The 27,513-nt window shown below is 38.9% G+C and overlaps 1 protein-coding gene across 1 annotated transcript in view; it reads right to left on the minus strand.

Annotated features, from left to right (window-relative positions):
* Positions 1–1,003: 1,003 nt before the first annotated feature.
* PRTG (protogenin) overlaps positions 1,004–27,513 on the minus strand; it is an 89,004-nt gene continuing 62,494 nt past the window's right edge. Inside the window, exons 12-20 of the mRNA XM_062000413.1 lie at positions 14,412–14,507; positions 13,704–13,890; positions 10,251–10,378; positions 9,321–9,491; positions 5,779–5,961; positions 4,563–4,683; positions 3,486–3,657; positions 2,412–2,516; positions 1,004–1,393 (exon numbers count right to left, since the gene is read on the minus strand). Coding sequence (XP_061856397.1) covers positions 1,004–1,393; positions 2,412–2,516; positions 3,486–3,657; positions 4,563–4,683; positions 5,779–5,961; positions 9,321–9,491; positions 10,251–10,378; positions 13,704–13,890; positions 14,412–14,507 — 1,553 coding nt within the window. The remainder of the gene's footprint in view (positions 1,394–2,411; positions 2,517–3,485; positions 3,658–4,562; positions 4,684–5,778; positions 5,962–9,320; positions 9,492–10,250; positions 10,379–13,703; positions 13,891–14,411; positions 14,508–27,513) is intronic.

A 27,513-nucleotide genomic window follows, 5' to 3' on the forward strand; every position in this document is an offset into this window, starting at 1 on the left:
AAAGGCATAAGGCAAATCAGTAATTTCATAATATATCATGCAAGGCACCATTGCTAAGAAGTATTGTGATACTGGAATACTCAACATTGTTATCTAGTCCATGACTCTCTGGCAGAGCCAAACTGTTCAGAAATGCTGAGTATTTCTTCATTTTGCCATTATTTTTAGAATTAACTGTCAATGAAGGGGCAACATTTGTCACTATGGGGAACCCAACATGTTCCAGAGCCCTAACGATATCACATACATCCTGTCAGCAGTTGCTGGCACAAGTTTCTGGGTGAAAGGCACTGTCCTAGGCTTACCGAGGTTATGAGAAATCAAGAGGTACAAAAGATTTCATGTGGCTGTATACAGGGAAGCACCAACTCCAGTTTTCAACATCGTCTGTCAACCACATTAAATCATTACATTTTATACTCTGAGGTTTCCTTCCTTTTAAAGACAGAGCTTCAGCTAAACAATCTTGTTCACCTACCTATACAACTCCCTGATCACAGAGTGTGCACGTGCACACTCGCACACGCGCGCGCACACACACACACACACACACACATTCTACACACAACAGAAAACAAACAAACAGAAAAGAAACCCAAAATAAAACACGACTACTAGGAAGTATCATCAGTTCCATAGCTGAGACCAACTAGAACACAAATGAGGTAAAGCAGTCATCATTCAGAGTTCACCTCTCGGCAAACTGAGGTAGATAGTCAGCAAAAGGGCCAACAGCCTTCCCTTTGCTCCAGTGATGTATTTTTAACTTTAGTCAGAAATCTTCACTGTCCTTTCACATTTGTTGACCACTAAACATTCAAAATGAGTGAGTTTTAAAAAAACAAGGAAAAAAAAGGAAAAAAAAGTCCAAAAAACATTCAACAGAAATATGGGATCACCTGCTAGGTTAGTCAGGCTTTCCACAAAAAAAACTTTGGCTCCCTGTTCATTGTCCTTCGAACAGACATGCACTGCAAGAATGTCTGGCGTGGCCCTAAGGATGTCAGTTTCGCACCGTAGAGTGTATCTGAAGAGGAGAGGTAGGAGTCTGGTCAGTAGCAAATGGCAGAGGAGACTCTGTACAGTTACTTATGGCAGGGCTCATCACGTTCATACCCAAGTCACTGCTTACAAAAGGACTGGTAGTGGGAGGAGTGGCACTTGTCACCGAGGAGAGGTGTATGTCATCATTGGACTCATGTGAAAATCTTCCAGAGTCACCAGTCTCGTGGCTTCCTTCACTGTTGGCGGAATGCTCTGTGTCGGCAGCAATGCTGAACGGCACCTGGAAATTAGACTGCTGGCCAGGAGAGCTGGGAGAGTCATCCTCGCTGACCAGCACAGGGGTGCCTGGCTGATACAGACACACTGCCTGCACAAACCTTCTCTGAGGCTACGTAAAAAGCAGAGAGAAAAAGATTGTTCAGCCTCTGAAAGCTCAGCCATAATTTGATTTTTTACGGCATTTCTTAGCTGCTATTCTGCCAGAGTGCCTCTAACAGCATCAGCTCAGAACAATCTGGGTTTTCCTACATGAGGTTAAAAAGAATCAATCTCAAGTCTTGCTTATACATCTCTCTTCCATAATAGATTAAATAATCCCTTCTAGTTAAGCATGGCTAATCAAGAATGATTTCACTGGAGACAGCGGAATGGTATTCTAAAAACACACTCAGTAGAGCTGTCTCCCATCCCTTCATGCATATTCTTTAAGCATTACTCCTTGGATGGTAGCAAATATTTTTCTTATAGAGGCCTCAGAAATATGCAATTGCTTCTGGAAATATTTTGGAATACAAATTTACAAGATGGATATCAAGGCTTCCTATTTCTTAAACATACAAGAGTGCAATAAAAGTTACAATTATTTAACATTATTGATGTTAAATATCTCATAGGTGTGAATTTACATGATAATGTTCAGTTTTCAACTGTTAATTTTCTCATCCAAAGAGCAAATGTATCCAGAGCAACAATTTCTGAAGCCAGATGGCTCTACTCAGATTCTCAATTTTTTCAGTACTTTGGGTAAATAATTTAATTTCCTTCTTTTGGTCAAGCAAACAAAGTTGTGGCTTTCAGGGTAGGAAGGGATTGTTTGTATTTTTAAATACTATTTTTATTTAAGAGTATATATTTAACATATTTATATTTAGATAAAGTCTCTACATATGTAGTACTGTAAATGCTACACATAGACCCAGTACACAGAAATCCTTTTGCTCATACATAAAAAGGCACAGGCAAGGAAGTAAGGTGGAACACTATCCACCTTAATATAGCTGAAACTATCCAGTTAGGACTTAGACCATTAATTATACTTTTCCACAAACAGAAAACTACATCTCTTCCTTTTCAATCACAGGGTATTACAGTAAGGATTGTGCATCTCTGCCCATTAGACCAATTACCTCCATAGTCTTCACCTTCTTAGTATCTTGGAAGAACAGCCACCTTTTCTTGCAGTTCACCTTTGTGACAGGCCCATAGCTGTTAATAATCAGATCAGATCCCCCCTACAATAAAAGTAAACATGCAGACATATGTTTTTAAAACTAATTTTCTAAGACATTTGAAAATGTGTTTCTATTCCTACCTATTAGCTTCATACTGAACAGGAAGACAAATGAAATCTTAGTGCTTAGTCCTGTTTTTGTGGTGTGGTATTCATCCACCACTCAAGACCAGATCCACTAAATCTGGCAAGCCCACAGGCCAGACCTAACAGCTGTAATACTGCAAACACTCATCAAAATATTCTAGCCACTGCTCTTTGTACTACTTTGAACATAACCATTCATAGATAGTGTCTGTGACTATTGGGCTCTATTTCCATTCCCTAGCTTTTGCATGTACCCTCATGGAGCAGCTCCATTCAAGTCCGTAGTGTGCACAAACAAAATCTTAAATGAAGTACGGCTGCATGTGAAACTAAGACCATGTGGTTTTGTCATGCTGGACTCTTGGACTGTAAGATTCTACACATCCACCGCTCCATCCTGCCACTGAGATTAATTTATAATTTGGACAAATATGAGTTTATAAAATGTAACATTATCTTATCAGTAAATATACAGAAAAGTATATTATCTTCAATACCTGCTTAGTGTCATACTTGACTAGATTGTGCTCAGGCACTTTCTGAACTAGGTGCTGACAAGGACTGTCTCAGCTTTCTTCTTGGAGTAGCAGAGGTGACCTAGCAGCTCTAAGTCTATGGAGCTTTTATTGTTTGATGTTGTGCCAGAGTCAAACTCTGCAATCTGCAGAGCACTGTGGAAGACAACTGTATTGAGCTGAATAGTAAGATAAGTCTTGAAAATTTGACCCTGGATTGCCAAACTTGTGCTTGTCTCATTTACAAAAAAAACCCCAACAAACAACAAACCCTCTTGTGGATTCATAGCATAAATATTTTACTTTTGATAAGGACTCTGAATTCTAGAACAGATTTCTGGTTTGGGAGTGAGTAATGCTCGCGGTACCTTAGCATCGATGAAGCTGTTTCCCACTATCATTGGCAATAAGGATTCTTCATTCTCTGCAATCCCTTCACCTTCAATACTCTTCTCCACCTCATTACCACTGGCTAATGAGATGCTGGTATGTGACAGCTGGTCAGTGCTTTGCTGCACAGGTTTAGGAGCAGATGTTTTTCTACACAATGTTAAGCAGGAATAAAATTGACACACAGGGAGAAAACAGAAAAAAATCAAGGATAAACTTCAAAGCTATTATTAATCAAGTAATACTGGTACATTCTTGGCATTTACATTTTGTTACATGATACTCCTACTTCTCAGGGAATTTAAATGTTATTGCTTGTGATAAAAAAACCCCACCTGCTTCTGGTTAATCATATACAGCTTATGTGCAGACAGGAATTGTCATGACTAGTAATATGACTTGGAGAAAGTAACCACTAATGATACAAGAATTTCTACTATGCTACGTATAGTCTATCTCCCAATCTCTATTTTTCCTGCATGTATGCTTAAAAGCCCTTGGAACTAAAACATATTTTCAGTTTTTCAATTTATTATTTCAAGTAACTTTTATTTGTTCTGATGCCAAAGTTATGGGCAGAGTCACTGAGCCAGTTTATGCCCCATAGCAGCTGATGACAAGACAGGCAGTGGCTTGCACCACAGCACATAAACTGCATCATGGAACTGCTTTATATTAGAGTTCCTCTTGTCTAGCAACACCAGAGGGTGAAAGCCTTGCAAACCAGGTCTGGGCAGGCTGGAGGGTTAAGCAGGAGGAGCAGATGATGCAAAGCAGCTTATCTGACTCAAAAGGGATTCTTTTTTTCATTTGTAAACATGCCCCATACTTAGTTGTCAAAGCACCACTGACTCTATGGGTCCTTCCTTCTTGTAATTGAAGAATCATCTCAGGTAGAGTAGGAAAAGCCAAAAAAAGTGCTTTGTTTCCATTGCTGGCAGGAATAGCTGAAGAGATAAGGTACTTCATAGAACTTAGTACTCTTGGAGAAGAAGGCATGTCCCAAGAATCAGTGCTTTGAGACAGAGCTTAGCCTTCAAGAACAAAAAACATACCTGGCTTTACTGCGATAAATTAAGATCAGGATGCAGATAAGGATGCAGGTCAAGGCTATGCAAACCCCAACAACAATGCCAGTCATTGATTTCTGGTCCAGATGGTAATAGTCAGAATAAGCTACAGCAAAAAAGAGAAAATAAGACAAGTTACCCCCCATCCTCTGTCAGGAAGTTAATACAGTTACAGTCACAAGCGCAGAGACAAATGTTTCCTTTTAATGAGATTTCCAGACCTTCTCTGTCATACATTTTGACACTTTTGAAAATAGAACGTGTAGACCAGGCAGAGGAATGTATGCAGTCCTATTGTGGGAGAGGAAGAAGGGACTGTCCCACACCACAGCCTCTTCAGTGACCTACATACAACATGGAGCAAAGGGCCTCTCTCCAACCCTTTCCTTACAGGATGATACTAGACAAGAAAGGGAATAGGCTTGGAGAATTCCAGCCACTGCCACCAGGGAGGGTTGACTTTGGCTTATGCTTTGACATTATATGCCTATTAACCTAATCCTGAGGACACCACTCTCTTGGCTTATTCAGGCCTAAAATGTAACTGAATCCTAAGAGCAAGAAAAATCCCTGTATCTTAATCACAACTCAATGTGTAACCAAGATGAATCCCATTCCGTGTCAAAGACAATGTTTTCTTCTGTTTTTATATGGAGGAAGCACTGATGTTGCCTTAATTTCTGCAAGGTAACACAGGGTTTTCACCAAAGGGCTGCAGCTGGGGTGGACTTCTTTGGCAAAAACATATGCTGGTATATCACTGACCGATGGGTTTATTTGGGTTGCTGAAATACCAGGAACCAGCAAATTTCAACAGATTTATTTGAGATGCCATCTCATCTCTGTTGGACCTAACTGACTCAGTGCTACTGGCATCTCAAGCCAAGTAAAGGACTTAAGTCTTTAAAGGAAGTACCTTAGAAGTGTATCTGCAAAGTTGATGTTGATGTAAAATTCAAAACAGCTGTGTGTTCTGTGTGAAAGGCAAGCTTCCCATTTTTGAGCAAAAGAATCAAGCCAGTTCTGAGTTGAATTGAGATAAAAATTCAAAAATGGTTTCATTTAGAAGGAAACACCACACTGTTATGACTGCCTCAGATTAAACAGAATGGTTTACCCAGGAAGCAGTTATGAGCTAAAACAAACAGGGATCTTTTTTTGAGGTACTTGTTACAGCAGTAACCAAAACATTGCTACTGACTTGTGGTATCTCCTGAATCCAAGCGTTTAGGTCTCTGATTGGACTCTGATGTCTCCTTTGGCAGGACAGCAAGTTCTACTGCATTTGAGAAAGGTCCTTCTCCCACTTCATTGGAGGCTGCTATTTTGACCAAGTAGACATTTCCTGCTACAAGATTTTCCAGCAAAGCCATAGTCATTGCTCCTATGAAAAGATTTGATAAACAGTTCCAGTCAGACAAAATCAGTGGGGACAGACTGACATTCAGACATTAGTACCTATGCTTTCTTTCCAGTTTCACCTCCAAATCTTGCCTGAGGACTGCAATCACTTTGTGTGTTCTAACCTGCATATACAGGGTACAGAATGAACACTGGGGTTACTTGCTTGTCCCTTCTGTCCTCTGTCTCTATACTGCTTGAACAGAGCACACTGTGAAGTTCCAGTACAGTTGTAAACAAAGAAGAATTTGCTACGATACAACATATTAATAAAAAATCTAGTGTTAGCTGCATTTTAGTCTGACAGCATTCATGTTGTGATCATATCCATGAGGAGATGCTCTGAGCATTAACCAGACTTTCAGGTAGAGAAAGCAGAATGTTAGACCTCTCTCATATACTAATCTATGTGTCTCTCTTAGATCCACTGTACCATGAAAATGAAAATTGTCATAACAAAATAATTCAGGTTGAGCTTATCAAATTGCAGGTCTAGTTGGTAAAATGAACAGGACAAACATTATACTATACTTCTAAAATAAAATTAAACCTTATTTAGACCCACATAAACTTCCTTGATTGCTGTGCATCTAAGCTGTGCTACTAAAATATCACAGAAAATGTCGCTCTCATATGCTAAGGATTCATTTCCTAAAGTCCCTGAAGGCAGGTTAAGAACACAAACAGGATTCACCTGGATTGTCTTTAGACAGGCAAAACTCTTATCAAAGTCAATCAGAACTTTCCCTGTCCAGGAACTGCAGATTGCTGCTTCAAATTCCAGTTCTTCCTAAAATGTCCATATTTCTCCTAGCCATAGAAATCGATTCCTTTTCTTTCCCTAAACAGTGGCAGTTACAGGACCAAATCTATCTCTTGTTCTCTTTCCAATATTTCATTCACTTTCTCAGACTTAAGGTCTAAATTTCAACCTTTCAAATCCGTTTTTGAAGTCAGAATTTATAGAATCGTGGGCGCGTATAAAATATAAGGTTGTTTTGTTGACAGAAAAGATTATACATTTGGCAAAAGGGAAGCTACTTCAAAAGCTCTTTCAGCTCTTCCATAAAAAAACACCCATTAGCTCCAAGTGTTTGAAATAAAAAGTGAGGTATCTGTAACCAAAGGAGCTGTAATATTTAGCACCAGCCAGGGCAAAAGGTCATGTTTCAATATTACAGGCTCTTTCCCACCAGCTCCTTTCAAACCTGCTGCATTGCTAAATCAAGTAAGCACTTTGTATTGATTTACTGCACACCAAGTGTGTAAAGGCTGTATCTTCTGAGCCACTTGAAGGGAATTAGGGAAATGGAGGGAGGTGGCTGGAAGATAACTCTTGGAAGAGAACCAGCAATGAACCACAGTTAGTCTTTCAAATTTAGTGTCAGACAAAACAATGCTATTTATTGAATAGGGTTAGCTGATCTTATAAAAGTTAATGCATTAAAAAACTCAAACCCTACTTCTACCTCAAATGACCCATGAAAGGATTGTCACAAGACTATCACAGTATTTGCCCAATTTTGCCTCTACATACTAATTTTCTTTCACACACTTTTTCATCCATACTTTAACAAACAGCATTACAGATTGTCCTAACATATCAAGATACCTGAATTCCATACCATGCCCCAAGCCCTAATATATCTGTCAAAATACAAAATTAGTGACTCTAACACCAATGGACACAGAAACAGACTGAGATTGATAGCTCTCCATTTGCTTATTCCCTCCAACATGTTCAATATGGGAACACATGAAAATATTTAGTGTTATTGCCATCCTCTCATCCTAAAATATCTACAGTAAAATACTATTTGAGATGTTCAGTTTCACAGCCATGGCTTAGCTGAAATATACCTGAAAGCTATTCAGCCACCTTGATGCCTACAAGTGTATCATCACCAGAATGATAAGACTTATTCTTCAAATGTAAGCTCTCTGTGCATTTAAATCTGCTGGGCTTTTTAGTGAGTAAAAATGAATATCAAATTAGTCCTTTAATATGACAACTTTACATCAGTTCTTTCTCTCAAATATTCAATGAGACAACTTTACATCGTTTCTTTGAACAACTTTAATAGCAAAAAAATATGGACTCAATCTTCCCCCTACAGTTAGATCTCATTGATGTTGCAGAGACTATTGATATTTGACAAAAAATGAAGATTAATAGTAATTTTACTGTTGTTATTCACAGCTCACCATCCTAGTTGAGGCCAGACTGACAAAGACCATTCTACTCCAGCAAAGACAACACAGCACTGCCACCTTTCAAAATGGCCGTTGGTCCTTCAACCTCTCTTCGGTAGCAGCACAAGGGACATGCACCAGCTTTGAACTAAAAGAGTTCACCCTCACTGATGGCAAAACAAATTGTCCTCTGTGAGGGCACACTCATTAAGTTTTAGAAATTTTCTCCAGAGAAAATTTAAAGCTTCACTCTCCGCTGAAAAATAAGCTTTAAGCCATGAAACAATATAGAAAAACAATATAGTAAGTTTTCCTGGGCAACCCTCTTAAAAAAGCTACTCAAGACCATGACTTTACTTTGTAATTCTGAGCTTCTGCCTCTGGTTTAATCCATTATTACAGCATTATCTATTCTGAACAGTCTCTAATTTCAATGCCATCTGAACTGTAAATGCCTGTTTCTTATTCTCTGGCTCTAGGAGAAATCTGTTCTTGATGAGGCTCTTCAAATCACAGTATTTCAGAAAGTGCTTATAAAAATTTAGACTATACCTATATCTAATCACAAAGATGTGACTGCAGTTCATATCACCATAGCCACGTTAATTTTAGATTAGTTAGCTGCAGCTCAGCAGTAGAATAGAGCCAGAGAATTAAATTGAATTTGCAGAGCAATTTACTCGGAGTAGGGGAAATTTTATTAAGCAAACTGAGCTAACTGGATTGGCAGTGATCGAAGGAAACATATAAACCCATGCAGTCACATTTATAAATTTATTTCAGGAGAGCAAGGCATCTCAGAGATGTCAGATTTGAAAGAGTGCATTTACAAAATGAAACCATCACGATCATAGTTACAACAGAACTAAGATGAATGTAATTGCATTTATGAGATATTTTGGTTCATAGGCACACATCAGGCCCCAAAGCAATGCAGACAGCCCCTCTCCCCTCATCTTCTGAGTATCGACTGCTGTTTAATATACTTTCACCACAACCATGGGAACAAAACTAAACTAATTATAACTTTTAGGTGAACATTTCTATGAATTTCTCTCTTATTGTAGTCCAAGGGAGCTGAAAGTAACAAAGCATCTTCTGAGTAGCATCACTATTTGTCCAGTTTGTAAGTTTATGATTTTAGTTTACCTTCTCTGTGTAACACTTGCCACTCCCCAGCAATCCAAGACTTCCTGGATGCATAAAGGATAGTATACCGCGTAACAACTGTTTCAGGACCATCAGGTGGCTTCCAGGAAACCAAAGCAGTATCATCCTCTATCAAAGTCACCTTCACTCCTACTGGAGGGCCAGATGGTGCTGTGAGAACAGTAACACAATGCTATTAGGCTAACCTAATTTACATGCAATTACATTGCTCAAAAAGAAACTGATGTGCACATCTAATGGCTACTGCTACATCTCAGATAAAACAATATTGGAATAAACACATACTACTCCTCAAGAGAAACTCTCCTGTTAAGTCTGATCTGGTCAATAACTTAGATTTTGTAAAAGCAAACTTTATATTTTTCTTTCAACTCCAGAAAGAAACAATCATTGACAAAAAAAAACCCCAACACAACAAAACCAAAATAAAAAACAAGTACACTGCAATGCTGAGAACATGAAACTAAAGTTCTTGGTTTTCCCTGACCAAGATGCTAGAAGAGCAAACCAGCAGCTATGGCAATAGATTTGTAATAGTCTCACAGTTTCTAAAACTTCTGCTTTTTAAAATATATATTCATAATGCCTATGAATGCTTCTTCAATACCTATTTTAATTTTTGTATTCAAGTTATTTCCATTCAATGGCTTCTAATGATGTCAGTATATGACATTTTACCTTAAAATTGTTGCTGATTTTAGGTAGATTTTGAAAAAGAATTTCACAGTTTCAAAGCATGGATTTTCCTGACAGCATTTTTCTGTTTCTCATTGAAAACAGTAGTATCCGTATCTCTGGGGAAAGTATTTGTCTCTTACAGACAGTTTAACATTAATAAGCCATTTTTCAGGCCATTTGGTTTACAGAGCTTTCTTTTTAGAGCCATGTGGTCCTCTCCTAGTGCCTTACCTTCTGGAAGAGTAGTATGGTAGACTACTGGACTCCAGGGACTGGAGAGCTGGTCCACATGCAACCGAACTGCAAATTCATACATGGTTTTTGGCTCAAGACCCTGAACTAACATGTGAGTCTCTGACCTGTAGAGATGAAAGAATGAAATAAATGTAATGATAGCAGTTGACTTGAAGATCCCAAACAGAAATGTTATCTCTCAGTCACTGTGAGTAGCTTCTTACTTTTCAACACAAGACAAACCAGTTCAAGTCCAGAAACATGGTCCCTCTGCACTGTCTACCTGAAAACTTACCTGTACTAACCCTGGAGCTGTCTTGATGATTTTATATCTACTGTCAGTTGGCTTGAGCTCAAATTTTTAGGAAGGATGTTTGCACAGCTGATCCATAAGCAAGACCAGGAATACTGTTGCCCAAATCACCAGCAGGTATCCCAAACTCAGCTCTTTCGATATAGGACACTATGTTTCAAGCTGGAGTAACACTTAAACTATAACCAGCAGCAGAGCTAAAAAGGCACATGCTGTTGGCTTCATCTTTGTGGATCTGCATCTCCATTCACAGAACAGACACAGGCTATGCGTGCAACTTCCCCTTCCACTTATGGCCTCTATCCCTTCATGTTTAGCAACTTATCTGTAGAACAAGAATGTTAACTACTCATCTTGTAGGCATATTTGATAATTTATTAATTGTAACATAACACAGAAACACAGAATCATTTCAGTTTGAAAAGACCTTTAAGATCGCGTCCAACCACTAACCTCACACTGCCAACCTCATCACTAAATCATGTCCCTCAGCACCTCATCTATTCATCTTTTAAATATCTCCAGGAACGGGGATTTGACCACTTCCCTGAGCAGCCCATTCCAATGCTTAATAGAATCATAGAATCATAGAATGGTAGGAGTTGGAAGAAACCTTTAGAGATCATCTAGTCCAACCCCCCTGCAGAACCAGGGTCACCTAGATCAGGTCGCATAGGAACATGTCCAGGCGGGTCTTGAAGACCTCCAAGGAAGGAGACTCCACAACCCCTCTGGGCAGCCTGTGCCAGGGCTCCCTCACCTGAACAGTGAAATAGTTTTTTCTTATATTTAAGTGGAACTTTTTATGTTCCAGCTTCATCCCATTACCCCTTGTCCTGTTACTACCTACTATAGAAAAAAGGGATGTCCCAACTTCCTGACACCCACCCTTTAGATATTTGTAAATGTTAAGAGGATTCCCCTCAGTCTCTCCTTCTCTAGACTAAACAGCCCCAGGTCCTGCAGCCTTTCCTTGTATGAAAGGTGCTCCATTCCCCTGATCGTCTTGGTGGCCCTGTGCTGGACTCTCTCTAGAAGTTCTCTGTCCCTCTTGAGCTGAGGAGCCCAGAATTGGACACAAGACTCCAGATGAGGCTTCACCAGGGCAGAGTAGAGGAGGAGAAGAACCTCCCTCAACCTTCTGGCCACACTCTTCTTGATGCATCCCAGGATGCCATTGGCCTTCTTGGCCACGAGGGCACATTGCTGGCTCACGTGTAGTTCATTATCAATCAGGACTCCCAAGTCCCTCTCTGCAGAGCTGCTCTTCAGCAGTTCAACCCCCAACCTGTACTGGTGCAGGGGATTGTTCCTTCCCAAATGCAGGACTCTGCACTTGTCCTTGTTGAACTTCATGAGGTTCCTCTCTGCCCAACTCTCAAGCCAGTCGAGATCCCGCTGAATGGCAGCACAGCCTTCTGGGGAATCAGCCAGTCCTCCCAGTTTGGTGTCATCAGGGAACTTGCTGAGGGTACATTCTGTCCCCTCATCCAGGTCATTGATGAAGGTGTTGAAAAAGACTGGCCCCAGAACCAATCCCTGTGGAACTCCACTGGCCACAGGCCTCCAACTCGATTCTGTGCCATTAATCACCACCCTCTGGGCTCTGTCATTCAGCCAGCTCTGGATTCACCTCACTGTCCACTCATCCAAGCCACACTGCCTGAGCTTTCTGATGAGGATGTTATGGGAGACAGTGTCAAAAGCCTTGCTGAAGTCAAGGTAGATGACATCCACTGCTCTCCCCTTTTCTAGCCATCCGGTTATGCTCTCATAGAAGGCTTTCAGGTTGGTCAAACAGGATTTCACCTTGGTGAATCCCCTTCATAACCATCTTTTCCTTCATATGTTCAGTGATAACATTCAGGATGAGTTGCTCCATCACCTTTCCAGGGATGGAGGTAAGGCTGACCAGCCTGTAGTTTCCTGGGTCATCCTTCCTGCCCTTTTTGAAGACTGGAGTGACATTAACTCTCTTGGTGAAACAGTTCTTCCTAATGTTCAATCTAAACCTCCCCTGCTGCAACTTGAGCCCGTTTCTTCTTGGCTTAATATTAAATGCAATATTGCAGTTTACTATTTGATTACAACATGAATTGTTGATCTTCTGCTTTATTTTGATTCTGGGTCAGGGGGCAATTTTTCCTATACCCCAGGGTTAATTCTGGGTGATACTACCCAAGTTGAGATTAATTTTCAATTTAAAATTGAGTTATTCTACAAATATTGCTTTATTAGAAGTCATTTAGTATTTTCATCTTCTGTATTGCAAAGGCAATCACCAATCACCAATATTTGCAATAGCCTCATCCTGTCATAAAAAGCAGCATTCATTGCCATGCTCCATATTGCACACTAGGAATTTTACATAGTGATTATACTGTGTCTAATCGTTAAGCCAGGAGTTATACAGCAGAGGATGTGTTCTTTGAAGAGAAAACCATCAGTATCTGGATGGAAAATATCTTTGAAGAAAGCATTTTTCTTATTTAGAAGGCTTGAGTAAACCCCAGTACTGAGAGAGCTACACACATATACAGATTTCTGCAACAGCACTATGGCCCCCAGTGTAGGCAGTCACAACAGAGCCAAATCGCCTGCTCCCATCCCACCTGAGCTGAACACCAAGTCTAGACAGAATTTCTTCCCTGTTCTGCCATTGTGCAGCTCATGCATTGCTACTATGAAACGTAACCTGTAGTTTCTACTCACACAGTAACATACTCAACACCTGAAAACTCAAAAATTCTTGTTTCCAGTCTTAAAATCAGACACTGGACTAAGTCCTGTATTTGCTTAGACATGCTACCTATAAAACAGGTATTCAATTTTGTTTGGTTGAAGTAGAGTTTAAAATGAAATTCAACTTAGACAGCTAAAAAGCTATTAACAATTCAAGAGCTTGTCTGGGGATCCAGCACAAGGATCACAGGTAGAGAAGTAAGCTATTCTATAAGTACATCTTAAATAGCCCAAGAAACAGAACTAGCAGCCACTGGGGAAAAATACACAATCCTTTAAGGGAGATAAAAAATTGTTACAGTAAAAGGTTATTAAGAGAGAGCATGAAGAGCAGAAACTGAGTGGGAAGGATATGGAAATGGGAAACCAAGGCTCATTAGTAGCACTGCACTTACGTTTGAAGGTAGAGAACCAGAGAAGCGTTCTGCAGTCCCACTGGGTTGCAGCGGACTGTGTAGTTAATGACTTGGGCAGATGTAAAGGCAGGCTTTCCCCAGTGAAGGTAGATAGAAGATGAAGTGTTAGCTTTGGCATAGAGGTGGTGAGGAGGTGGTGGCGGTGGCACCATACGGTCACGGACAGCTGTTTAAAACAAAACAGGAGTATGAATTATTTAATGAACTGTATACAGATACTGGTAAGATTAAGAGACAGGTCTGACCCCACAAGCATAGATTCAAACCTGCCCTTACCCAGCACTACCTAGTATTCAGACTCAGAAATCTGATTCAGCCTATTAAATAACCATCCTAACCCAAGACATGCCACATATTAGTTCTATACTCCCACTTGTTTAGCCAAAACCAGAACCATAAACAGAAACAAGGGAGAGAGATAAATCTCTCCTAAGATATGTGATATGTCACTGGTTAGATGCAGCTGACAATGTGCTTGGTAGCTATCTTGTGAACTCAGCTGCAGTTCATGAACACAGCAGACTCAGTTGCAGGACAACTAGGATAGTATTTGTTACAGGTATGATCTTTCCAGATCTCTGTTTTACACCAAATTAATTGTTTATTTATAGGTTAAAAACACAGAGCTGCTAGGACCTTGAAACAGCTCATCTCTTAATTAATTCTTCATGCAGCTACAAAACTTACAGACACATCCTGGAGTGCTGACTGTTTGGTCTGCCTGATAACCTTCTTCCATACTGTTATATGCCAGCAACCTTACATGATACTTTCTTCTAGGATCTGCACAAAGAGGAAGGAATAATTAAACTCAAGTAAAAAAATAAGGACTTTCAAACTTTTGCAGATAGCGAGATAACTTGATTCTCCTGTAAGTTTGGTTCAAAATTTGTCCACTACCATCAGCAGATTGCTGAACAGGCTGGATGTCTGGAAGCCTGCCTTTCCTCCAGCCCTGCAAATTTCCCTCAGTCTTTGCCCAGAATCAGTCACACAACTTCCAGTCTTGCTTCTGATAGCTTAAACCAGAAGTTTGTAATGGAAATCAGTGGCAGTAGGATAAAAATCACATTTCTGACTGTAACAAAATCACACCTTCACAGGCACAGAGTTAGACTTAATAGTATGATTTGGCACATTGAAAGTGCTTTCAGACTATAATAATGATTTGTTAAAACAAACAGCATGAGGCCCACCAGCGTGAGGAATCAACATTCATTAAGCAAGCTGTAATGAAGCAGGGCAACCAAAGCAAAGGCAGGAAGATAGGAAGACAGGACTCATGAAAGAAATGGGAAAGGTTTTCATCGCATGTTCTCAGAGGAGATATATTGTGAAACAACAATGATTGTTAATGAAGCCTCCTGATTCAACATTTTTTCTTGAAAGCTGATTCTGCCATTCCTAAAGGGACATGGTTCCCAGCTTGAAGGGTCTCCATGTTTCCCTTTCTCTGGCTATGTCTCTGGGTATCCATATTGCAGTTTGCTGTCTCTCTCAGTTCTGTTAACAATATGCTGGCCTTGATCCAAGTGAAAAATTACTACAGAGAAATGAGTTAGAAAAGAGCCTTGAAGTTTCTGTAAGTGAAGATGGCATGGAGTATCCACAGGTGGTTAGAAGTGAAAACCACCAGGCAGGCTGCAATGCTGCTCTGCAGCCTACATCCTTGCAATGGTATTTGTAAAAAACTTGTTCCACGTAATGATGATTTGCAAAGTGGTAGAGTTTGCTACTACTACTTATGGGCACTCCTAGGTTCAGCTGAACTTCACTTCAATACCGATGAAGGCATTAGGACATTCTCCTATTGTCATTAACTATTTCTTTATATTAAGATTTTCAGAAGGTTCAGATGTTATGTTACCACGCTGATCTTGTTTATTTTTTTTCCTTGCCCATAATATCATATAATAATATTATCCCTTCTCAAAAGAAGCTCTCATTTTAGCTGAGATTTGCATGGAATAAACAGGAACACAACTTCCTGACAGGGCTTTACCACCAGCAGGGCTTTTGTTTACATCAGATCCTTGGCTCCCTCTGCAGTCTCTTCACCAGCAATACAGTCTTAACAACTCATCTGACCTTTCCATACAGACAGCATAGTAATTTCCTCATAATGTTTTCTGTAAAATCTTTCCACATTTATTTTGAAATAAACGATCTTTTTTTTTGCTGTAGTTACCAACATCAGTTTTAAATGAGATATTGCTAAGTAGAGTTTACATCTCTGTGTATTTTTAGAAGATTATTTTACCAAAATCTACGTATAGGTGTAAAAGAAAAGGGGCTCTTAAATTTGTATTGAAGTACTTCTTTGATGTGTTTAAAACAAGACAGCAAAAGGAGCCCATTCCGATTTTTCAAATAAACTTTAACATCACAAATCAACAATATCAATAACAGAATGACAAAAATTAGGGTTTTTTTTCTAAAAACTAGAGTATAATCCTGATTTGCTTTTAAGTTGTTTTTTTTCACTTTACAATATCACTTGAACAACAGAGATGTCAGTTGTTCCTAGCCAACAAATTACAGCCAAAGAAAAGGAAATGGACACAAACACACAGAATAACCTTAAGCATGTGATAAAAGAAAACACAGAATCTTAATATAGAAAATTCAGAAAGATAGTAAGTTATTATACAGAAATCATTGCAATCTCTTAAAAATTTGAAAAAAAACCACAAGAGATATGTGAAGGGAAGATGCACTTAAAAACACTAAGCCCAACCAAAAAAGTAACTGTACTTCAAAAGTATCAAGTGATTTCAATGCACCAAAACCAATTAATGCGACTTATTGAAGCTAATTGGAGCATGCATTTGCGAAAAGCAGAAATATATACCTTCCCAGGCTTCTTAACCTGTGGTAGAAACTTATATTTAGAGTGTAATGGAAATATTCAAAAACTAAGCCAAAATTTTTAAAAGAGGCCATTAAGACATCTTTAACATCTCATTAGGATTATGCTTTGGAGGTTGTTATAATACTCGAGTCTCCCATCCATTGCTACTTTGTAGAGCCTTCTCACCACAGGCAGCATCCCGTGGCCCAGTGCCACAGCCTCACTGCTTCCTGACAAGTTCCCTCAACTCTGACCCCCGCTGCATTTCCGCACTACACGGGATGACAGACATGACCATTTATCATCCTGCCGAGCACCTTCAAAAACTCTGTGCCCTTTGAAAGTGGTCACCCAGAACTGATCATCTTCACTGTGAAATGAAGAATAGCTAGGGTCTAGTGCCCTGCTGAGCTGAATGAGGAGCCTGTGAGGTCTGTTTTTCCTCACTGCTTTTTTTTTTTTTTTTTTAAAAAAAACAACCTGAATTCCTCATTAACACTTGATTGAGGAGGAGAGGAAGAATAATGGGATGGGGAAGAAAGGCAAAAGTGTAACCCCCACACAAAAAAAGCCCCTCAAATGTCTTTGAGAAAAATACATTTTAATAACCTTATTTTTAACTGTCTTCAACATTCTATGTTTAGAAAAAACACAATTTTGAACACTATTCATCTTACTCTTGTAAGAGTTTCAAAAATAATTATCTTTATCTAGAAGAACCTGTTTAAAAGTAAAGTCTCTCAGCTAGTCTCTACCATATAAAAACAAAGTTATTTCCACTTCAGGACACCATGGTTCAATTGGTAGCAAAACTAGTTCAGTCCAAAAGTGATATCAGAATTTTTAGGCTGTCACACATTAACACTTCGATGGTTGAAAAAACAGCTGCTGGTATCTGTAACTGAAACAGCAACTGAGGAGGGCTGTGCTATGGAAAAGTGTAAATGTTATAGCAATCTAAAAAGGAGAATATAGAAGAATTTAAAAGACAGTGTCTTGAGCAGAAAAGAAATGGGTATGCAACTTGCTTCAGGTTACATGTATAACATTAGTGAAGAGCAATTCAAAGTACTTGCTGAGATGCTGCTCCATGTTGATGGAACCACATGCAAAACCAGATAACCAATAGCCAAATATCTGTCTTCCGTTCCAACAGATACTTGCACACTATTTGTTTTATAAAGTGGTGGAAAATATTTCATTTGTCTGAAATAGTCTCTTGTTTAGAATATTTTTAACAATTGTTAGTTTTGTTTCAGGCTCATTATACGATTTATTCCTCCACGGCAATCTCAGTACAAATTTAGCATAAACACTTTGATCAAGCAGTTCATCAGCTGGATCAAACATTCAAAGCCAGACACATCCTTAGAGAGAAAACAAACTTCAAGAGCTTTCTTATCTTTAACCAGTGTAGGTATCCTGAATAGTTTACACATAAATCATTGATAAAAGATTGGGAATGGCATGGCCACCTGGAAGCTGACAGTCTCAGATTTAGTGTATGCCATCCATGCACATTATATAGCAACAGGAGACTTGGGAGACTCAGAAACCAGGAAAGTAAGCGTTGAGGCCATCAGTCATGCTCATAAGAGATCCAGAAGCAATGCATCGTTCCACAGAAGATCACTGCTATTCAGCAACAAACTAGCTGCAGTGATTTACTCAACCCATTCAACACCTAAATTTGGTTTAAGTAAAAAGAAACTCACACCAAGATTTCACCTCTGCATTTTCAAAATTCCTCGGAATACCTGGTAGTACCGAGTCATTTCAATTATTTCTCTGGCAATTGCCAGCATTTTTGTAGTGGTTGAAGGCTTGTTCCCAGATCTAAGGTAAACAGGAACAATTTTGTAGCCTATTTATCAACAACTGGCTGAATTTTTTTGAAGTTCATTTCTGTTGTATATGGTTTGGTTTGGGTTTTTTAGTGCTGCTGGCATTAGGTTGTTGTAAAATTGTTACGTCACCTACAGCTTTTTAATAGGCAATTTTTATTGTTACATAAATCAGCTAATGGAACAAATGCAAAATCTACAGTTTGAACAAATCAAGAAGCCAGCACCAATGTTGATATATATGTGCTAGAGCTAATACATTCATTTTATTACAAGATTGCCTCTGAAATGCATAGAGATTTGTCTTGGAAGACACTATAGGCTGGATGTGACAAACTGGCACAGCTTCACACAGTACAATGAATCTGCCTCACACATCCTTTTTATATGACCAAAACCTGTCAGTATTGAAATCATATAAATAATAATTCAAATAGAGGCATGAATTTCACCTCTTGTTATAAAAAAACTGTAAAAAAATAGCAGGAAAAAGTTAAATATGCCTTATCTTTTTTAATCTCTAATTATCAAAATAGATACTGTCCCAAAAAAATCACTGGTTTAGAATTTATGTAGGATCAGCCTCATTTTACTATGCCAGTTTTTGTAGGTAGGTCACTGCTCCCTGGTGATACTCCTCTGGAATCCAATATTCTATCACTCACTTTCCCATAAAAATCTGCAGTGAACACTGCAGATTCAACCCTGATATGTCTTTCAGCAGCTAGATATGTGGGGGAGCCTCTTCTTTATGAGTTTATGAACGCATTCTATACCTTATACTAAAACTATGAAAAAGCTAAATACTGTAAGTCTGAAAAAAAAAATTTAACCTATAATTTAAAACCTGGATTGTAACTTGGAAAAAACATTGTTACAGCAGCTGAAGCTTGGTAACAGTTTGGATACCACAATTTACTTTTGTGTTTTACTGTCTTACTGCATCCCTGAGATAGAATTTTAGAGATTATGTTGAGCTTCTCAGAAAGAAGATGGGAAGCTCATAGCAGTTACTGGTGTTACTGATATAAAAACAGATTATTCAAGAAAAATACTACAGTACACCGAGATGTTCCAACCCTAGTTTTGTGACAAGTCATTTCATTTCCTGGCACGGAGGGAGAACCACAGCTGCTTACCTATCTGGACTCAAGAAACAGAAACTGCAAAATTATCATGAGGAACTGAGAGTTCATTTATTAGCAGTTCTATTGCTCTACAGTTCATTGGAACAGCCACGTTTTATTGCACCAGCTCAAAGTTATTCAGTATTCTTTACTACTGCTATCAGCCTTCCTTCTACATGGATCCTCCATTTCTCTTTCAGTAAGGAGAGAAGTTGCTACTACAGAGCAGCTGTTAGTCAGAAATACTCATATTCAGATTTTTTCCATTTTCTTTTCCAAATCTTAATATTTTACTGTTCAAATTCTATATATTTATTAGTTAAACAGGGATTAAGCATACAGAGCCCAGATTTCAAAGTTTAGGAAAACATAAATGGTCTAGTAAATACATACAGAATGGGAGGTAAAAGTAACTAGAGTTGCTATCTTCTCAAGCCAGAACTAGTTTTAGTGTGTGTTGGTGTAATCTATGGCATTCCATTGAGTTACTGTATCAAACTTAGGTCTTCTAAAACATTGAGACAAATACACAAAGCTATGTAAAATAATCTAGCATTGTTCCACAACAGAATACATGGTGTTTCTGCTGACCCTTACTGGCCTCCGAAATTTGTCTGCTGAAAAGCTGGGTTTTGCTGGGATAACTGCTGTAGCAGCTACCAACACCGGGAGGAAGTGTGGGGGGAAAAAAAGTTCGCTGTTTTGAAGACAATTCCCTAGTGATATCAAGGTAACATGGGGAGAGGAAGGAACACCTTTCCAGTCAGCATGAGTCAGTTCCGTCTGGTAGAGTTATACCCTATTACTGCCAGATGGTGTCCTCATGCGCTTCCAATGAACACAGCTGGAAAAACTAGAGACATCGAAGATTAAATGCCTGTATCAGCAGTTGAACAACTAAAACCAAAAATGTGCTTCTAATCACTTTGCAGCTGGTGAAGTACTTTTTAAGGCAACCACTTCATTCTTAAATTACCAAGATTGCACAGACTGAACTTTTAGGAAAAGTTACTACAGACAATTAAGTCACTTCCATGTACACAATGGAATAAACATTCCATTCTCAATACCTTATATCACATAATTAAGACCTTCTAAGCTTAAAGCAGCATAACAACACAGCAAATTAAAAACCCTAACCCATATAAATTGCATCCTCCCTTCTCAAAAGAATACATGCAAAGGTCCCAATTACACTTTAACACTGCCTTCAAATCAGCTTTCTGCAAAAGACTGGACTATGTTTATCCTATTCAGATTTTGATAGTTTGTCTTCATACCATTCTTCCGTTTCCAGGTACAATAACAGCATTAAAGACAAGTATAAAATCTTTAACAGCAGGTTCCACAACCACATTGTACACGAGACACACTCTGGGTAACTGCTCATTCAGCTGAAGCTTACACTGAATACAAAAGTAAAGGTCCTAAATCCAGAGTTAGAGCTGTGTTTGCTGATATCAATAGAGCCAAAATTTTGGCTTTCTGGCAAATGTTGCATCGAAAGCATCTGTTTACAGGCTACTTAGACAAGGTTACAAAAGAGTGTAATATTTGCAACCCCTAAAAACCCTGTCATTGTTTCCTTCAGCTGCTGCATGTTTGTGAAGCTTGGAAGGCCTTGAAAGGAGACAGAGCACAGCCAACAGGTCAGGGTTAGATAAAATTAAGAAAGAATCCAAGGTCAGACCATGAAAGAAGCTGGGGTTTTTTTTCCCACCCCTCCAGAACAGTGAGTCCACCTCCAGCAGCCTTTCCTGATAAGAAAAGACAGCACTCTACAATCTGGATTTCAGACTTTTTAAGTCCTCTTTGGGGAGAAGAAAAGATAAGGAAGTCCAAAGAAAATGGATGTTTTACCATCATTTACTGTTAACTCATTAAGACTGGATACTGAACATATTTTAATACCTGTTTTGAACACCCCTGTTCTCAGCACTTTAAAAGGAAAATGTCTATATAAATAAAAGCACTGAGGGCTTTCCTCTTGTTTCTAAAAGAATTAGGATTGCATGGGATTTCTAAAAAAGAACCAAAAAAGTCCAGTGGTTTCATGTTCTGAGTCGAGTTCAGCAACTAGAAAACTAGAAATAATCTCTTAAGCTACATCCAATATGGTGATTCTAACAGTTGGGGAAGGGGATAAGAAAAATATTAAAGTTTTATTCTAGCTTTCATAAAAAGTCTTAAATATTTTTTTTCTTCCTTTCAATTAAAGGCATGAAAACCACACTACATTCAGAAAGCTGGAAAAATAGTTGTTCTAAGGACAAAACTTCTGTGGCCAAATGTCCATTTTTAATTCAATCTTTTTGTTCTGTTGGATTTTTTTTTTGTGTAACCTACAGGTCCATTGTTGAATAGTGGTCTGGCTGGATAGCTCATTGGTCTGGTTTGCCAGGGTGACTGCACTGCCCCCAAGCCCGTCCCTTCAACACAATAAACTCCAGATAATTATTCAAAGAAGAGGCCAGCAGCATGGGCTGCTCTGACATCGGGTCACGGCCTTTGACATCGAATCTGGGGCTAGCCAAAGTCTGCTCCAAGCAACAGAGGTCCAGGGGAATTATTAAGGGGGAAGGGTGGGAAAGGAAGAGCACTGAGAAATACTATCCTTAAAAATGTACTTTTGAAGCAAAGTAATATAAATACAGCAGAAACTTATTAGGAAAATAAGCAAATACATTTCAAATACACTAGACAAAAGGGACAGCAAGAAGTGCATCAAGCCAAACAATAACATAAAGCCAGGAAGCAGAAGGATGATACAGATTCAGATCTGATCCTCTCAAAAGCAGGTACTCCCTCTCAGATTTTCCATACTGGATTTTATTTCTCTTTTCTAAAATATGCCCTTTTACCTTGCTCAGGTAAATATGATTAAGCTAATAAACACAGCTTATCAATCCCATTCTATTACATTTTTTATAAATCGTCTCAAGACTGTGGGCAATTTCTAAGGATTATTACTAGCTTCGGACAATCATGTTTAATTCTGTTTTTAAGGGAGTTGGAATTTGAATTGATCACACATTTTAAATAACAACTTTTGAAATATTATATTAGAAGAGTTGGTAGGGTTACAAATTGACAACATTTTACATCTCATGGTTTCTTTTTCAATTTAAAGGTAAATTTAAGCAGTTAGATGGAACAAAGACTGTCTGTGACACTCATGTTTTCCTTTGCAAACCAAATAACTGAAGTAGAAACTAAGCAATTTGTTCTTTGTACAACATTGTAAAAGTTTATTTTGGTAGAAACTAGAACATGTGACATATGTGAATTGATCCAGCTAAACGGTCTGGCTTTCCACGGCTTTGGATGGCTCTCGCTTATTTGTCTAAATGTGAAAAGGATCTGTATCCCTTTTGTAGCTTTCCACTATCCCCTTAGAGGGCCTCAGGACAAACAACTCCTCACACCCCCTTGCAGTAAAAACATCACTTCTCCTACTGCCCACCATCAGCAATAGCAGCCTTATACCAAAAAAAAAAAAGGTGGGGGGAGGGCTAGCAGGGCAGGATGAATTCCCAGCACACAGCATTTTGGCCGTTCGGAGACTACAGCAACAGCAGAACTGTCTAAATGTCTCTGATCTTTTTAAAAGAAGTGAAGCAAATCTGTAGTATTTTAAGTCTGCTTGATTCCCTTAGAGGTGCAGAACATTACCACTGTGCCTGCAACGTTTTGAATCCATCCCTATGTTTCTCTTGTGCTTGAGAGAACTGTTAACAAGCAAAAAGCTCTCTTCCAGTACTATTCCTATAACACGCTCTAAAACTAGCAGACACCCTTATGTTAACTAGCCTGGCTCACCGTTTTCAAAGTGAGCCCTCAAAAGCTAACTTGAAAGCAATACCAGAGGCCTGGACAAACACCTAATTTTGATCTTTTGTGCTCGTCTTTTCTTCTGAGAGGCCTTTTCTTTTGTTGCTGCCCAGTGGAAAGCACATAGCTCATTGGTCCTGCTTTGAAAGATGAGAGCACTGCCCCTCAGTCCACCCCTCAGAGCACAATCACTTTAATGGAATTATGTAGAGAGGCCATCTCTGAAAGAAGAAAGAGAGGGCAAGGTGGGGGGAAGGGGGGGGGGGGAAGTGTCCGAAGGAGCCAGCAGAGCCTTAATTACCCCCAGTTACCAACACAGATATGTCTACTCAGAATTCATGCATTGGTCCATGTGCCACCCTGTACAACAGGTTCCCTTACATACAGCAACTGACTCGCACACAAGCAACCAAGAGCAGTTAGTGAATCAAATATTACAGTAGAGGGTCAGGAAAAAAAAAGTAAGAAAAGAAAAAAAAAACCAAACCACACAAAGGCTGCTATGAGCATGCCTCAAAGCAGGAGTGTGCTATAACAGGTTCTTTTCTGCAAGATGGGAGAGACTGAAAATATGATCTCCTCAGTGAAGATAGACATTTCTGGGTGGCAGGTAGGACGAAAGTTTAGACAAATTGCCTGACCTTCATGCTAAGATGAAAGCTTCCAGAAAATGCATCAAAACACAAGGCAATAAGCACTCTACCAAGTTTGGTTTAACATCCGTTTAGGTGCCCAGCTCTATCGATACGTATTCACAGCCTGCCTGATATCCAGCATCACCTTACAAACAACACATTTTTACACAATGACAAAGGCAATCTGTTCCCAGTGACCAAACTTTCCCCTGAAGCTAGGAAATAAATTTTCTTTCAGAACCAACATTTTCTGCTGGTCTGTCATGGACTCCCCATGCCATTTTGACCCTTTTGTGCAGCAAAATGAAAACATTATCTATCATTACTTGCACCACAGTGACTTTCTAGTTGGTGCACAGTTTCATTGCAAAAACATCTGTGATCTGATGACTCTTCTCAGATCTCAAGCTTTCAGAGTTGTGCTGTTGTAAGCATGACTGCAAGATGCAAAAGTTTCAGGTAGGGCAGCTAACAGTCTATCTCTCTGCTCCTTGAGACAGCAACAAAGAACTACACTAAATCCACTCAAATTGCTAGATGTAAAACAAGTCAGTCACAACAGGAAAACAAAATATATGCAAGTAGAAACCACACTGTATTTTTCTTAAGGCATATATTGTCTGCCTGGCCTATATCCAGCTGCATCTATAATTAGGGCCCAAACTTCAGCAGGACATTCTGTTATTGCAGGTGCCAAGGGCTATGTGTGCTCCTGCTTACACTGCACTCCCTTTCCCTGTCCAGATACCAGGTTGCACTGATACACCTACTCACCTGATAGATACCTAATCTAAAATCTACCCATGGGTTTTGCTGGCCTGCACAGTTGTGTGAGCACTGAAATATTATCACACTGACACTTTGTATATGTAAATAAAGCAACTGTTTAATGAAGCTCAAAATTTGGCACTCCTTTGTTGAATACAGGGTGGAGGGCCAAATTAAGCTAGAAGGCTGACAAGCTTTAAAGTGAATTTGCTAAACTAACACATATGTCAGACAGATGGTTAGTCTGACATACATTTGCTGCTTCTAATATGACAACTCTTGTACTTCATTTGCTAAAGTTAAATACAGATGCATTTAAAAAAGCTTAAAAGGCTGGCATCAAGCTTCCTTTGTATGTTACTTTCAATGGAAGGTACTCATTGAAAACTTGGCATGTAATGCTAAACATTTACCAATTACATAGGTTAGTAAACCGGGAAGCAGGGAAGAAAGCTAATAGCACTTGTAAAGAGTTCAACTCAAACGCCTTAGCTCAGTAGGTAATGTCACCTGAAGTGTGGTGGCATGAGGACACAGGCTTCTGTTTCTTCAGCCACGAAATGCAATGTAGTATCAAGTCTCCATAGATTAACATGTCTGTTACTTTTCCCTCACAGTCTTCTTAGATGCCTCATTCTCTTTCTCTGACTGGTTGCATATCTTTGACATTTAGCAAGGGTGTTCATTTTAATTACATTCAGATTATGCTGAACTACCTCCCTAGTGGTTTGGCACAGCAGTGTTATTTTTAGCCTTTACATTTCATACAGCACATCCCAGACTTCTAAATCACGCCCTGAAGAAAATTTCCATTTGTAATGATAATAAAAGTATCCAGGACTCTACAATGTCCTTGGCTTTAACACGTGCCATTGTTATATTCCATGGCACACGAGTATGGCCTATTTGTAATAAGAAGTTCTGTGGTAGAAATTTGAAAATAAAGGTTTCTTAGAAGAGAGTAAGTGACAGCGTGTCACCAGGTTACAAACCTTCATATACTACAGGCTTATATTCCCTTTTGAATGCTTCCAGTGAGCTTAAATTTGGTACAAATACCCATCTAGAAGGTTAGGATAATTTGCTTCTCTGTAAAAATCAGGCTAACTTCTCACCTCCATGTTGATTCTACCTAAAGCCGTATTTCAATGGCATCTTGTGTTGATCTCTTTCCAGGCCACGACTCTGCTCTTCTAAGATAATTCACCAGGAGGATTACTCAGTCTATATTAGCAGCAGCTAATATAGTTGTTGTTGTTCTTAGTTAAATAGATGTTAATGGTTTACTTCAAGCCTATTTAATTAAGACCAAATTTCTAGAACAATATTCCTGAAAGCACCGTAGCACCCGTTGATGGTGGTATAAAAAAGGGTTAACGTGTGCAATCTCAACTTGCACTTAATGTTTTTGACAGGTGCTCAAATCCTTTTCTCAGAGTAATTCTCTGAACTGTGTTCTGAGTACTAATATCCTTCTATTAAAATGTTGTTTAATGTCCATACAAAGAAGCACCTGAACAAGAAGAGCATCCTGAAAGTTTTCTGGCTTCCCAAAACTTCTGAAAATCTTTTGCTCTTCTGGCCGACAGCACAGCACCTACTATTTCTTTTACACTTTGTGGTGTTTTGTAAAGATGAAAGTGTATTTTTCCCCCCACTTGGAAATGCATTACAACATGGTTTTAATGTAAATACTACTTAGTACAGGTAAATATTACTGTATTTTAAAGGATGCTCAGAATAGCAATGACAACATGGAAAAGTAAATTACAACTTTGCAGAATCTGGAATAGAATTTCATAGATTGTGTCCCTTTTCCCAAGAATGCCTTTTATGTGTACAAAGTATTTTCCATAATTATATTCATGGGAATTCGGTCTGGCTTAAATTTTTCCTACAAAATATTTTTTTTTTAATAAACAAAATCAATTCTCATGGGAAGTAATGTTGCTGTGAAAAATGTTTGACTGGAGACAAGTTGTAATTTAAAGCTTTCACCCATACCTGCTATATTTCTTAATTAGATTCATGAAGAACAAACATCAAACAATGTATTAACATGTATCAAACATTCTATTAACAAACTGGAAGGTACAGAGTAAAAGACTACTCATAACTGAGGATACTTTTGTTATCTTTTCTAATGCATTCAAGATTTAAATCCAAGCTATATAACTATCTTGATTGGAAAAGGGAGAACAAAATTATCTTGATGTAATTCCTCTGCATATGAAGTTTATACAACACTTAGAAAATGGAAAGCATTCTGACTGATTGATTACTTAAGTAAAATAAACACACAGCTACTTAACTCTTAGCTAGCTTTCTTCCTTTGTACAATTAAAAGGGTTTCTCATCATTAATTCAGTTTTTAAAATGCTAAGTTGAGCCTGCAGTTTGTTGAGAGTTTTAAACCAGCATTAGCCAATACTGCTGCTGAAAGAAGCCAGCCTGCTTTCCCTCACCCTTCAGCCACTCACTCCTGCCACAACCTTCCCTTGCAGAGTAATTTTTCACTCTCACCCTGTCCCTGTGGAACCACGCAAGTGTTAACACAAGCACAGAAAAGAGCAGCACAAATTAGCACAGATAGGTACACAAGGAATGTGGGGTGTTTTCTTCCAAAAGTGCCAGCTTTTGCTACTTTATTGTGCCCTGAGTTGCACCTTGGCAAACTGAGAACTAAGCAACATCCCGAGGTACCAGAATGAGCCAGTGGCAGAACCATCTCAT

This window comes from Colius striatus, chromosome 7 (assembly GCF_028858725.1).
Source record: "Colius striatus isolate bColStr4 chromosome 7, bColStr4.1.hap1, whole genome shotgun sequence".
NCBI classification, from domain to species: Eukaryota; Metazoa; Chordata; class Aves; order Coliiformes; family Coliidae; genus Colius; species Colius striatus.